Source organism: Ostrinia furnacalis, unplaced genomic scaffold (genome assembly GCF_004193835.3).
Source record: "Ostrinia furnacalis isolate ACB-3 unplaced genomic scaffold, ASM419383v2 OfSCF1351, whole genome shotgun sequence".
Lineage (NCBI taxonomy): Eukaryota > Metazoa > Arthropoda > Insecta > Lepidoptera > Crambidae > Ostrinia > Ostrinia furnacalis.
The window spans coordinates 282545-297681 of NW_021131590.1; the positions used below are offsets into that span (position 1 = coordinate 282545).

At 40.1% G+C, this 15137-nt stretch overlaps 1 protein-coding gene across 1 annotated transcript; it reads left to right on the top strand.

Annotated features, from left to right (window-relative positions):
* The first annotated feature begins 304 nt into the window (after window positions 1-304).
* On the top strand, window positions 305-14337 carry Fim (plastin-2 fimbrin). The gene is made up of 8 exons (XM_028303995.1): window positions 305-388; window positions 2336-2459; window positions 3459-3589; window positions 4197-4344; window positions 6848-6999; window positions 8146-8247; window positions 9667-9839; window positions 13792-14337. The coding sequence occupies exons 1-8, from the start codon at window positions 332-334 to the stop codon at window positions 13982-13984; spliced, it is 1080 nt and encodes a 359-aa protein (XP_028159796.1). The 5' UTR covers window positions 305-331; the 3' UTR covers window positions 13985-14337.
* The last annotated feature ends 800 nt before the right edge of the window (window positions 14338-15137 follow it).

The window sequence follows — 15137 nt, forward strand, 5'->3', positions numbered from 1 at the left end:
GGCTGAAAATATAGGAAATGACCCATTCTATCCGCCAAATCATTTTGGCACACGATGCGCCAAACACCCTGTATTTAATGTTCTTTCCAATTAGACATACCTATTGAGTAAGATGTCAGTCATCCGTTTGTAGATTCAGTCAAGTTATCCGTTTAAAGATTACATAGGCAGTGTCATTTTTGAAATATTTTATTCAAGTTTAAGTACTAGGAGGGTAGACATTCTATGACAGAAATGTGGGATGTAATAATTTGAATGTTCTAAAGTGCAGTGTCTAAAATAAGTACTATTATGTTAACAGGAGAGCGACCTCCTCCGCCGTGCCGAAGTCATGCTGCAACAAGCCGCCAAACTCCGCTGCCGGGCCTTCGTGGCGCCGGCCGACGTGGTGGGCGGCGTGTACAAGCTCAACCTGGCCTTCGTGGCCAACCTGTTCAACCAGCACCCCGGCCTGCAGCGCCAGGCCGACACCCAGGAGTACCACCAGCTGGACGAGACCAGGGAGGAGAAGAGTGAGTAGTATACCTTTGTCAGATCATGAGGAGAATAGTGAATAGTCTACAGGTCCTTGGCACATCCTAAAGGTGCCTGCATATCATGCGGAGAAGAGTGAATAGTCTACAGGACCTTGGCACATCCTAAAGGTGCCTGCTTCGTAAAGATAAAGGCTGATACCGAGGAGTACCACCAGCTGGACGAGACCAGGGAGGAGAAGAGTGAGTATCTTGGCCAGATCCTGAAGGTGCCTGCTTGACGAGACCAAGGAAGGGTGCTGGTATGCTTGCGCGAAAGGCAATTGCGCAGTCACAAGCGCGAAAAGCCATATGCGTGCACAGACTTGCGTGATAAGACGCTTGCGCGAAAAGACGCTTGCGCGAGAAAACGCTTGCGCAAAAGACACTTGGAAAATCTTTCGCGCAAGTGTCCTTATAAGCTAGAACAAGAGTAAGTACATTGGTCGCGTCGAAAAGAAGGATCCATCCACTGGATACACATTTAGCGCGTTCGTGACGTCAGCTACTGTTGTGGGATAGGTCTACAAGCTCAAAAGAAGAGTGAGTAGACCATAGTATCTTAGCTTCGTCGTGAAACTTAGTAAACCACCAGTCGCTGGAGATACTTTTCGCGTTTGTGACGTCAGCTGACGTGATGGGCGGAGTCTACAAGCTCAAAAGAAGAGTGAGTAGCCCATAGTATCTCGGCCACATTTGAAAAGCCCTTGCTTCGTCGTGATACTCCAACAAGCCGCTAAACTCCGCTGCCGGGCCTTCGTGGCGCCGGCCGACGTGGTGGGCGCCGTGTACAAGCTCAACCTGGCCTTCGTGGCCAACCTGTTCAACCAGCACCCCGGCCTGCAGCGCCAGGCCGACACCCAGGAGTACCACCAGCTGGACGAGACCAGGGAGGAGAAGAGTGAGTAGTATACCTTTGTCAGATCATGAGGAGAAGAGTGAATAGCTTATAAGACCTTGGCACATCCTAAAGGTGCCTGCATATCATGCGGAGAAGAGTGAATAGCTTATAAGACCTTGGCACATCCTGAAGGTGCCTGCATATCATGCGGAGAAGAGTGAATAGTCTACAGGACCTTGGCACATCCTAAAGGTGCCTGGTTTCTTAAGCAAATTCCTGCTTGATGAGACCAAGGAAGGGTTCTGGTATGCTTGCGCGAAAGGCAATTGCGCAAAGTCACAAGCGCGAAAAGCTATATCCGCGCCCAGACACTTGCGTGATAAGACGCTTGCGCAATAAGACGCTTGCGCGATAAGACTTGCTCTATAAGACGCTTGCGCTATAAGACGCTTGCTTGATAAGACGATTGAGCGATAAGACGCTTGCGCTATAAGACACTTGCGCAATAAGACGCTTGCGCGATAAAACGCTTGCGCAATAAGACGCTTGCGCTATAAGACACTTGGAAAATCTTTCGCGCAAGTGTTCTTATACGCTAGAACAAGAGTAAGTTCTTTGGTCGCATTAAAAAGAAGGAAATCAGACAGCACCAGTCACTAGAGATACTTTTCGCATTTGTGACGTCAGCTGCCGTGGTGGGCGGAGTCTACAAGCTCAACAGAAGAGTGAGTAGTCTATAGTGTCTCAGCTACATTTGAAAAGACCTTACTTTGTCGTGAAACTTAGGAAACCACCAGTCGCTGGAGATTACTATTTGCGCGTTCGTGACGTCAGCTACTTTTGTGGGCGGGGTCTACAAGCTCAAAAGAAGAGTGAGTAGCCCATAGTATCTCGGCCACATTTGAAAAGCCCTTGCTTTGTCGTGATACTCCTACAAGCCGCCAAACTCCGCTGCCGGGCCTTCGTGGCGCCGGCCGACGTGGTGGGCGGCGTGTACAAGCTCAACCTGGCCTTCGTGGCCAACCTGTTCAACCAGCACCCCGGCCTGCAGCGCCAGGCCGACACCCAGGAGTACCACCAGCTGGACGAGACCAGGGAGGAGAAGAGTGAGTATACCTTTGTCAGATCATGAGGAGAAGAGTGAATAGTCTATAGATCCTTGGCACAGCCTAAAGATGCCTGCTTCGTTAAGCGAATTCTTGGTCTCGCCAAGGAGGGGTTCTGGTACACTTGCACGAAGTCCCATGCGCGAAAAGTCATTTGCGCGCACAGAAAGCTGCGCGAAAAGACGCTTAAAGGCGAAATACACTCTGCAAATGTTAAGGCTTGCAGCGCCAGACTTATACCGAGGAGTGTACCATCAGCTGGACGAGACCAGGGAGGAGAAGAGTAAGTCCTTATCTTAGTCACTTGTCCTACTGCCGACGATGATGGACTAGACACAGGACCTCAAAGGCGCCTTCTTCTTCCGGATTCCTGCTCGACAAGACCAGAGATTAAATCGGACAGCACCAGTTACTAGCAGTGCCATTCGATGGGAGACCCTGGTTAGATCCTAACGGTGCCTGTTTCACGCTAAGCTGATGCTGTAATAAGCCGTCAAGCTGGACGTGGCTGGACTGAACAGGACGAATCCCGCCCTGCTTGGGATTTGACTGTTGTCAAATCTCCTCACGTAAAGCTTCTCTGAATGAACATAACATGAAACTACAACAACACTTCTGGCGAGAAATGTTTCTCAAGAAGTCCGCATAAGGCCTCAGAAAAGTGCCACATTTTAACTGAAAGAAGCAGAAAATTATCATCATCGTTCAACTGTTCATCATATTCTCGTTTACATACTTGACACTGGTTAAATGTGCAAACCGCATGAAGCAAAAGAAATAATAAAAACAGCAACAAAAGCTTTGAAACTTTTTCGATTGTAAAATAGCGTCTCATATTTCTTTTGAAGTCCCCTGATTGTTTTGTTCAAGGCATTGCCTCCCTTAGCGCTATAAAAATAAGGCCCATTTTCCAGCGTACCGCAACTAGACGAATTCAACAGTAACTTTATTTAACGCAAAACAGTCTGTAACTCCTAAACAATAAGGTCTATTTTGCAGCGTACCGCAACTGGATGAACTCGATGGGCGTGGCGCCGCACGTCAACTGGCTGTACTCGGACCTGACGGACGGGCTCGTCATCTTCCAGCTCTACGACATCATCAAGCCTGGCATCGTCGACTGGAAGAAGGTACAGTACTTCTACATCTACAGTTCTATACTAATATTATGGAAAAATTCTTTTACTATTAGAATCTTCATTATTCCTGATGAACATAAATCATACAATATTGTCAAAAAAAATTAAGGAACTGTATGAGAATTTCGATAATGTAATGTTTAATTTAAGTAATTTTGTTTTCAATTGTTTTGTAATTTATTCGAGTTTTAGTAAGTTTACATCGATGAATTGTTAGTCAACTGAGTCCACCATTCCATACGCTCTCACGTTTTTCTATAGCACCCAAAGGAACTGTAAAAACATTAGTCATCTGAAATTATTTTTTGATTTGATCAGGGATAATAAGTAATAGCCCAGAAAATGTAAAACAAAACAGAAATGGACAGTGCGATTTTTAGGGATTCTTTGCGAAATGTCACATTTAAATACTTCCCAAAACTTGTGCTCCTTCTCAGCACTGGTCCATTTATTGTCCCGATGTAGTGTTAGGGTTAAAACTGGAACGTGCAAAAGTGCTGTTCAAAAGCCTACTTGTAAAAATAAATTAATGAGTTTTTCAGTTCGTTTTTTTAAACATTTTATGTCAATTGATTGGTCTGTTAACGTCCCTCCACAGGTGCACCGACAGTTCTCCAAGCTTCGCAAGTTCATGGAGCGCCTTGAGAATTGCAACTACGCGGTCGAGCTCGGCCGCCGCCTCGGCTTCTCGCTCGTCGGCATCGCCGGCGCAGACATCAACGAGGGCAACGCCACGCTCACGCTCGGTAAGCTATGGGCGTTATTCGTTATCACGGGTTATTAAACGAGTGATCAGCCTGACCAGTGATCACTCGTTATCCAGAAACGCCTAAACTAGTTTTTTTTCTTAACGTCATACAACGTTAGAATCTCTTCGTTATTCAACACACAACGCTCTAAAGCTAAACTGAATTCACACTTAAACAAACAACATAAGGTAGATGTTTGGTTGACATAAAAAATAACGTGTTTCCCGCTTCGTTACGACAGATTTGAGGACAACGTCGTACATTGACGATTCTTAAACATATTTTTTGTAACCTAAAGGAGTAAAGCGAGTAATGTATGGTGTCCAATTAATAAGGATCGCAACGAAATAGGTGCGTGTGCGAGTGAGAAAGCCATAGGACGTTAACATAAGTGTGGATGAAATAGGCATAATGTTCGTCGCAGGTTAGATATTCAATTGAATTTGAGTCTTATTTTGAAGGTCATAAGTTCCTAAATGTCTTGCAGCTAACCAAACACCTAACGTTATAATTATCACGCTTGCTTGAGAGTTGTGGAAATAACTTCGTTTAAAAAAACTAGTTTTGAAAACGTTATTCGTGATTCGAAAACCGTCGCGTTCAGTTATTTCAAAAACCCATAACGACACATCATTACTCGGTAACACACGCTCACACCTAGCGCACACGCTCGTGACGTCACGCCACGTCACAACTACGCCGTGGTAACACATGCCACGCTCACAGCTATGTCACGACAGGCTGACGCTTACTGCCCCCCTAGACAAAACGCACTTTTTGATCGAATCAAAAATCGAATCCGTCAAAACTCCATACAAAAAATGGGCTTTTCGACCACTTTTCGACTGGTTTGCGATTATAATTTGCACTTTGTCTAGACCCACTGATGTCACGTGTACCACGTTTGTGACACCATAGTAGCACTTATATGGCGCCACGTTTACGCCTAATGAACCTACGCTCACACTTAATACACCATAGAATGCCGCACCTGCATGGTTATTATTATGATCTATAACTGATTGTAAATTTTACACAACGCTATTCTTTTCATTATTACGGCTAACTTCTAATAAAGAACATTGTAATGATTGATGCTTCATTAATCGAGTGTTTTTTCTTGTAACTTTCAAAATTTTTTCGTCCAAGAGTCTTCGCTAAACGCTAAATTCGAGCGGGCATTCCGCACGCGTATCGAAAAATGTGCGGTGCGGACGCGTGCGACGGGTTTCCACAAGCGTTTCATGCATTTCCGTACATTATCATTATTTTTATTATTATTCCGGACATAGAAACCTGTCTAGGTCCTTAGAGTTTGTGTGTTCCCTTGCCAGCTTTGATTTGGCTGATGCGCTGTGTTTAAACTCTCAATCTTTCCCCTGCTGATAATTAGTCATTTCATCCACTTTTTCATCTAGTAAAATATGTTCTTCTCTCCAGCGCTGATCTGGCAGCTTATGCATGCGCAAACGCCAGTAAATCAAGTGGAAATTCCACCCATTATATTATCTAAATATGTATAAATAAATAAATATCTTTGGACATTTTACACTGCGCCTCTAGTCCCAAACTAAGCAAAGCTTGTACTATGGGTACTAGACGACGGGATAAACATACTTATACAGGGTGTAACGGGGGGATCATCGTAAGTCAAACGAAGGGGGACTACAATACCTATCGATATAACCCCCATGTATGTTCCGCGATTTTCAATGGTTCCATAGTTATTGACATTTTTGTGAAATTTAAGTAAAAAGCCGGAATTCAGTATTAAAGTCTTCACTGTAGCTTAACTACTGGACCTGCTTGCATGATTTTTAACAACTTTGAATTATCTCTAACAACTTTCAAGGCCTCTAGTGAAAAAAAGTACTTGAATTTTTCAAACAAAGAAAATTTGACATAATTTTTTTAATTCTTTTTCTACGAATCGGTATCGTGATTATTAAGACCTACTATTGAACTACTTCTAGAAAAAAAATCATGCAAGCAGGTCCAGTAGTTAAGCTACAGTGAAGACTTTTATACTGAATTCCGGCTTTTTACTTAAACACAAAAATCTCAATAACTTTGGAACCATTGAAAATCGCGGAACATACATGGGGGTTATATCGATAGGTATTGAAGTCCCCCATCGTTTGACTTACGATGATCCACCCCCCTTGTTACACCCTGTATACTTTTTTTTTGTAAATACATACATAATACATAGAAAACACCCAGACCCGTCACAGAAATTAAAATTCATCATTTCAATTTCTGCCCGGCCGGGAATCGAACCCGGGACCTCTCGGCATAGTAGTCCGTTCTGAACCATTACACCAAACGGCCGACGTTTCTTATTAAGTAATCTTCTCTTAGTTATTTAATTTTTAGCGTTAAGAGTCGCATCTCAATCGCCCGGCAAGCGGAAGGTCGTGGGTTCAATTCCCGCCTTAGGCAGTTCGATTTTTTCAAGTTATTTATAATTTTCAAATTAATCTTCTCTTCTCTTCCGCAGCGCTGATCTGGCAGCTGATGCGAGCCTACACACTATCTGTGCTGACGCGGCTGGCCAACACCGGCAGCCCTATCATTGAGCGCGAGATCGTGGCTTGGGTCAACGCCAAACTGCAGGCGGCTGGCAAGGCCTCCTCCATCAGAAGCTTCCAGGTAACCCACCGTCATAACACTACGACGTCACACCGTGCTACGACGCGGCATTGTTACACGTTGCGACGTGGCCTGGGTCAACGCCAAGCTGCAGGCGGCTGGCAAGGCCTCCTCCATCAGAAGCTTCCAGGTAACCCACCGTCATAACACTACGACGTCACACCGTGCTACGACGCGGCATTGTTCCACGTTGCGACGTGGCCTGGGTCAACGCCAAGCTGCAGGCGGCTGGCAAGGCCTCCTCCATCAGAAGCTTCCAGGTAACCCACCGTCATAACACTACGACGTCACACCGTGCTACGACGCGGCAGTGTTACACGCTGCGACGTGGCCTGGGTCAACGCCAAGCTGCAGGCGGCTGGCAAGGCCTCCTCCATCAAAAGCTTCCAGGTAACCTACCGTCATAACACTACGACGTCACACTGTGCTACGACGTGGCACTGTCCAAACGATCCTCTCCAAAGCCGAGAGGTGACGAGAGGAAATGTGTTTGATATTTATTCTGCGCTTTGGTGAAAACCGGGCCAAGGACCTACCACAAGGACTTCGACCGACTGGTCCTACGGTGCTCGTCTCGTTGGTCTAACATGTGAGAGGCCTTCCAATATTGCGTTTTCCGCTCCGTGGACCAGTGTGCTTACCATGAGTTTACGTTAGGTGTGCTCGCTAGCGAGTACGTCAAAAAAATCTATGAAGATTTGAGTTCTTGAAAGTAGCCGCTAGAGGCGCTGCACAATCTGTCATACATTTAATGTCATTTTTTTAAGCAGTCGCTAGCGAGCACACCTAACGTAAACTCATGGTAAGCACACAGAGGTGGAATTGTGTAACTGTAAAGCAATCGTAATCATTTGACAGTTATGTACGATAAAGTCAGATATAAAAAAAGCGTTTGACAGAATAATCAAATGAACTGTCAAATGATTACGATTGCTTTACACAATTCCACCTCAGATCACTCATTTTACATGTATAATTAAGAACCTAGAAATAAGTGTTTAATTTGGTGTGCTCATGTGCACCGTTGTGACTAAAGGCAAACCGCGAAACCCAAGAAAAAAATACGATGTGCTAATGATGTTCAAGACAATTCACAAATGAAAAGGTTTTATATCAAACAAGTAACCAATGGTTTATTGTTTCCAGGACGAGGTGCTGGCTGACGGTAAAGTGGTGATCGACTTGCTTGACGCCATCAAGCCCGGTGCCATTAATTATGACCTTGTGCTGCCCGGCGCCAACGAAGAGGTATGAGCTTAAACTACCGCCTGTCTCAGACTCAGAGATCCTGGGTTTAATTCCCAGGAGGGGCACAATTTTATGCCAAGTTTAGTCGGTGATGGGACTTGTTCTAAGTCCCTCTAGATCAGTGGTTCTTAACCTTTAAGTCACGAGGGACCATTTTACCAAATTTCTGTCTTGTCAGGGACCACTTTTTTTTTCAAAATCCTATGAAAATGGTAGGACGATTTCTCGCCCACTGTGCGCCGTTTGCGTTGTGTTGACTCGACTCATCACGTCACGTCACTTGTTTATTACGATGTCTCCGCGGACTACCGGTTAAGAACCACTGCTCTAGATAGGTAGTTACCACCATTTTATTTTTAGGAAATGCATTGAATTCTAACACCGTCTTACCTGAGTCTGGTATCGATTATGGATCATGTCTACTTTCATCTATTCGCACTGACTTCGTATATTATACTCACTAATGACTAATGAGTGTGTAGGTAGTGGACAGTGGTATATGTTAAATTAGCAAAAAAATCAACACCTTCTTACTGATAATGAATGCTCTTGCGGGATAGTGCACGATAGATAGACTCCGTTTTAGTTCAGTATGTGTATTGCCGTATGCTATTTGGAGCGAAGCTTGTAGTAAATTGAATACATTATGTAGTTTGTTGCCCTACAGAATAATTAATTATACAGTGTAAGTCACGATAAAGTGTACATATGAATTAAGGTAAAACTAGACCTATTTTATCGACAAAAAAGAGGTCAAAAAATTTTTGAGATTTTTTTAAATTTTTTATAGTTTTTTTTTTCTTTCAATTACTTATTGTAAAGAAAACGTAATAACTTTTACTAACTAAACTAAGCTGTATATCCTGATAAAATAAAAACAGTAATAATGCTACATAACAGGCGATACTAAAAAAATACATGAAATACCCAGAAAATGCCAACAAATAATAAAAAATGATACTTTTTGAAAAAAATCTGCTTAAAAATTATTGGTTATTTGATAAATTTTTCGGTTACGTATTTTTTTGGTTATTTGATAAATTTTTCCAAAAAATGCCCCTATAACAGGTAGTTTTTATTACTTTTTATTATTCTCTATCGTATTACTTTTGTAAAACCAAAAATAGCATGTCTCTCTATCACAACGTTTGCAATGATGTTTGCGACCATGTCGTCTCCCCAGAGCAATTTAGAGGAACACGAGTTTTTCACCGTTCAAACGTTGTAACAAGTTCTATTTTGCAACGAAACCATATACCTCAACATTTTTCTGTCTTTCGTTCTTTTCTTTCGTTCTTTCAATATCCGTTGTCTAGTACCCATAGTACAAGCTTTGCTTAGTGTAAAATGTCTTAAGGATATTTATTTATTTTATAATATTAATAACACTGTACATGGTCAAATTTTCCCTTTTTCCAGGAAAGGCACGCGAACGCGAAATACGCAATCAGCATGGCGCGTCGGATGGGCGCGCGCGTGTATGCCTTACCCGAGGACATCACGGAACGCAAGCCCAAGATGATCATGACGGTGTTCGCCTGCCTCATGGCGCTCGACTACATCCCCGCGCCCGGGCACATCGCGCCCACACAGTAAGTCTGTAGGGCACCACGACCCCCTACGTCACACTTTATTAAAAATATTACGATAGATCTACAAGCTTAATGAAAACAGTGTGCCTACCATGAGTTTACGTTAGGTGAGCTCGCTAGCGAATACGTCAAAAAATTATATGAAGAATTTATTTCTAGAAAGTAGCCGCTAGGGGCGCTGCACAATATGTCATATATTTAAATGTCATTTTTTTACGCAGTCACTAGCGAGTACACCTAACGTAAACTCATGGTAGACACACAGAGGTGGAATTGTGTAAAGCAATCGTAACCATTTGACAGTTCATAACGTACGATAGTCAGTTAAACAATGCGTTTGACAGAATAATCGTACGTTATGAACTGCCAAATGATTACGATTGCTTTACACAATTCCACCTCTGGTTTCACCATCAATGTCTAATTTTTAAGTGACCCCTATGGTAACACAGTCTCGGTAACATTTTGTTTTCCTATGGGTCACTTAGAAATTAGGGATTGATGGTGAAAACGGGCATAAGATTCCCTCCAGACCACAGATTTTTAGTCGGCCGATAGTTTGGACGACTTTTAATTTGTATGAGAAATCAACAGACACCAAATCGATGTAATATGCGTACTTCATATACGTAACAACTCGACTTCACTATCGGCCGACTAATAGTCTAAAGTCTGCGGGGAGACTAAAGGCTACTGGCGGTGGGCTTAGATATACACGTTGTCAGTTTATTGCTGAAAATTGACTATGAAAGTATGAACCATCTATCAAGGGTGGGTTATGTGGAAGGGCAGGTCGTATCCACCAAAACCTGATAATTATGGTATACAAAATTGAATAGTCCAAAATAACTGACACTATTGATGAGTTAAAATAATTTAAAACATCACTACATGGTTCATCGAATTGTTAAAACAGTACCAGTAACATTTACTATTCCATGGCTACATTATACGAATATTATTTAATCAAATTACATTCAATTTATATTCAAGCCCGCCGCTCAGTGTTACGTTTTGTCTCGATACGATAATAAAGTGTGACGTATAATTTGAACTTTACTTTGGGGGCAACGTCTAATCGATAAAAATGCGATTTTAAAAAGTGCACTTGCTGACAAAATCATTAATCTACGAATATATTTCAATTGTTTTTTTTTAATAACAAATCAAACTTATCAATCTATTATTTTGCCAGCAAGTGTTTACAACTAAGGTTCAATTTTAAAACAAACAGCCCACCTACTGGTACAAGAAAGTATATTTAAATTATTCCATTACTAAATTATTAAGTTCTGGATATTGATAGAGACACTGTCAGCAAAAATGTAACAAAACCTTGATTATATTTTACATCATACGTAGTTCTTTTATTGTTCTAGAATTTTGTTTTAAGTTTTTGCTGGCAGTGCATTGGGGCTGGTTTTCAGTCGGTCGGTGTGGGTTTGTGCTGTCAGGTGGGATATGATGTACGTAACACTCGTAATTGTAAGGGTAACTTATTAATGATAGGGTAAGACCTAGGACTCGTAATACACTGGACCCTCTTTAAAATTTCGACAAAAACATCCCATTATTACATTAAAATCCCCAGAAGAAAATATTGAATTATTTTTTTATTGAGTCCAGTGTACACGAATCCTTAAAGAATCTGGTCTGAAGTAATAATACAATTAACAGTCGTATTATTAATAATATCTAACGGCTAAATACAACTTAGTACTTATGAAGGATTAGTATTACGGACGTGTCAATGTTTTTTTATAAATTTATACAACGAATTGAGTTTTTACGCGACGGTATAATAAATATTTAACCAATTTTACACGATCTTTCGATAGAATTTATCAAGGATTTTAGCATTTGTCTACGTATAAGTATCACTAAACTAGTATCTATAATATTTCAATTAAATATGCATAGAGTATTCGTCAAGAAACAAAATATACAGCGCACCTTGTTAGTTAGATGAGAAATGATAAAGGGTTTGTAAAAAAATATGCCAACTGATATTTAACACGTTGGATGCCTCGAGGCTCCCGGTGAGCATCAAGCAATAGATTTACTATGGTGCCTATTTTACAAGCAGTTAAGAAAACACTTTCTAGAAGAGCTTTTGATGTAAATAATTTTCTTTCTTGGCGAGTACTGTAACTTTTTGGGAAATTTTACCGAAAGATACAAACTCGTATTGTTGAGTAATCGGCTTAGTTATGATATAATGTTAATCTAATTACTATTGGGTGTATTTGCATCTTATTTATTGTCTTATTCTGTCCAACCTACACAGCTGTGTATACTTGTATAATACACATGTGTATAGAGGTTTCGTTTTGGCTTCCATTGATTCAAAGTTGACATTCTTGTAAAGGGTGTATTGTTTTTTATGTTTCTACTGCGTCATGCCTGAGATAAATATTTATGTTCATAAATTTTATTTTTCACACTCAACATTTTAACTTATTGAACAAGACTGGTAACTTAATGTATCATTAAAATATAGACTGAACGGTGATGGGGTTACCAACTATGATAAGAATTTTCAAGCAAAACTAATAATTTACAAAATCTTATGACTTCTACAAATATTTCAAGTTTGACGCAGTATATAAGGCATTCTTCGTTTTGCAAGTATTTTAAAATTCAAAAATTCTTGTTCGTGCAAGATTTCATAATCATTTTGCACTTTCTAAACATTTATAATATTTACTTGCATTTTGTAATCGTGTCTTATAAGGTTGACATTGTGTCGTCGATCGCTTGTGTGTGGGAATTGGCAATAATGTGAATGTGGGATTGTTTATGTGATAAGTCTTACGAGAAAGCCATATACAAATAATATAAAATATATGTACACAAAAACCATTTATATCTAAGTATATATATTGCCAATAGTTTCACCAACATTCCCTTGGATTTCGGCATTCCTTTCCATTCTTATTTCCATTTTTTCGAATACCCCTATTACTTAATCGAAATGTATATTACTTTATCATAAGTTTATTGTGAAATATTTTTGTAAAGCATTTTATATTGTGACATTCCTTTCGGGAAGCAACGATTTATTTTTAAATCATATTTTAATTGTAAATTTTATTTTGTTAGACATTTTAAGGTTTTATTAAAATATTTTTTTTATAATTTTAAGGAATATTTTTTCACTCGATCTTGATCGTTTAATCAAAATTTATTTTAAAATAAAGGTAATGTCGGATTGATACGATGAGTATAGACTAATAATACCTACTTGCATACTATTTAGAGCTGTACGCTAGCGTCATTTAATGTTAAATACAAATGTGTAAGGCCTATAAATAAAAAGGAATTGGTAAAACAGTATTTATATTATTTCTCTCCTTTTAAAATATTTCCTCTACATATAAAACATACAGAACCTTGCTGTAACATATGGATATTGGAGTCGCACTGTTTGTCTATATCACAGCACGGGATATTTACTGTTATGTAAGTATTTTTTAATTTACTATGTATATTTTCGTCTGTTTCTGTCCTGAATGTTGGTATAAATACAAGCAACTTGCAGACCAAGTGCTAAGCTTTGAAGTTATGTTAAAACTGCTTTAAACAGTTTTATTTATCTCAAAAATACAAATTTTTTTTGAGATAGCATTATAAATGAAAAAAACTTTCTTAGTCATCGTTTGCGACTGTACACACAAATGCAAAACCTCAATTGTGAAACTATACTAAATTAGCTTTGTTCTTGGTCTGCAAGCAGCTATAGGTAACGGGTGTTGTTCTGTCTTGTCTATGGGCATACTGTTCTTTATCTGTGGGAGACACATTTGGGTACTTTTTCTTGAGTAATAAAATGTATACTTCCTACACGAGATAACTATTCTAATATTCAAATTCATTCTTATACAACTTTCGTCCATGTACTAACTAAAATTGTCAATATCAATATCTTGCTAGAACAAAAACTTTTTTGCAGACCGCCAGAGGAGTCGGACTACCTCGATGATTCTGCGGGGTCCATAGAGATCGTAGATCATGACGACGATTCTGCAGGTGCCATACAAATCGTGGGTGACCTGGATGACTCTGGATATGGCATGGAGAAACCCCCCCTTCCTCCTAAGCCAGAATTGTCCCAAATAACTAGATCCATGTCACATGTTGAATAATATCGCGTAAGGTCAATCCAGTCAGTTTTTAAAGTGTTTTTATAGAATGATCCGTATTTTATTTTTGGATAATATTATGTATTGCATAGTTGTATGTGGTTGTATAGATAGTGCATAGATTTCTCGCCATTATACTTGTGCATTCAGTCGATATGATGTGATGTGATTATAATTATGTCTGGGAATCGATTTTTAATTAGATACATTATTTTCATATTACAGACCGAATTTTAGTGGAGTATTGAGTACATAACCAATTGATAAATCTAGTTTGATCGATTCAAATGTGTGTAATAATTTATTTTTATACAAACTCCGAATTTTTATTAATCAACAACCACGTTTTTATTGTCTTTTAAGTTATTTTAACAGTTTTTATTTATTTTTCTATGTTTTATATAAATAATAAAATTGTGTTGAATAACTGGATGATATTATTTCAATATTGTTTATACCAATGGGCATTCGTATTTTTTCTTACCTACCCGCTTCTATCTAATAATTTACCCCGCCATTATTCGCTGCTTTCTACGCCAGTCTACGAACTGATGTGGCTCACTCCGGACGCCGTCACGCCGCATCGGAGTCACCGCTTCTTCTTTCTGGAACCTTCTTTCGTTAGGCCTGAACTGTTCAGCCAACGTTGAGAACTAAAATATTGTGGAGTGTGTTTTGTGAAGTGCGTTTTATATGCGATTGACGAGTCGAGGCTGGTTTTCATCATCTTCCATCTTCGAGGGCAGAGGAAAGATTGGGAACCGCGGTTCACGCCCCTGAAACTGCTGGTGCTGGTGGATGGCAGAACGGGTGAGTACGCTTTTTGTTCGTAGTGGTAGAAATCAGCAATATTCCCTTCCTTTGTCTCTTTTCTAAATCATAAAATTACCACGACCTATGGTGAATATTAAACCCGCATCCGCTGTGTGAGCAGAACCTACGAATCCTCGGATCGCTCGTAATCGAATCGACAAGAATACAAGGCATAGTGGTGATTATGGGGGAATAAGTCCAGCCACTTTTCATTAGCTTAGGGACTTCCTAGCCATTACTAAGAGGGAGAGAGAAAGAGAAGAATCGATCATTTTTTTAACAATTAGAAGATTTATTTAGCTCAGAAAATAGGATATACCTAATAATTTCTCCTTAAACTCTT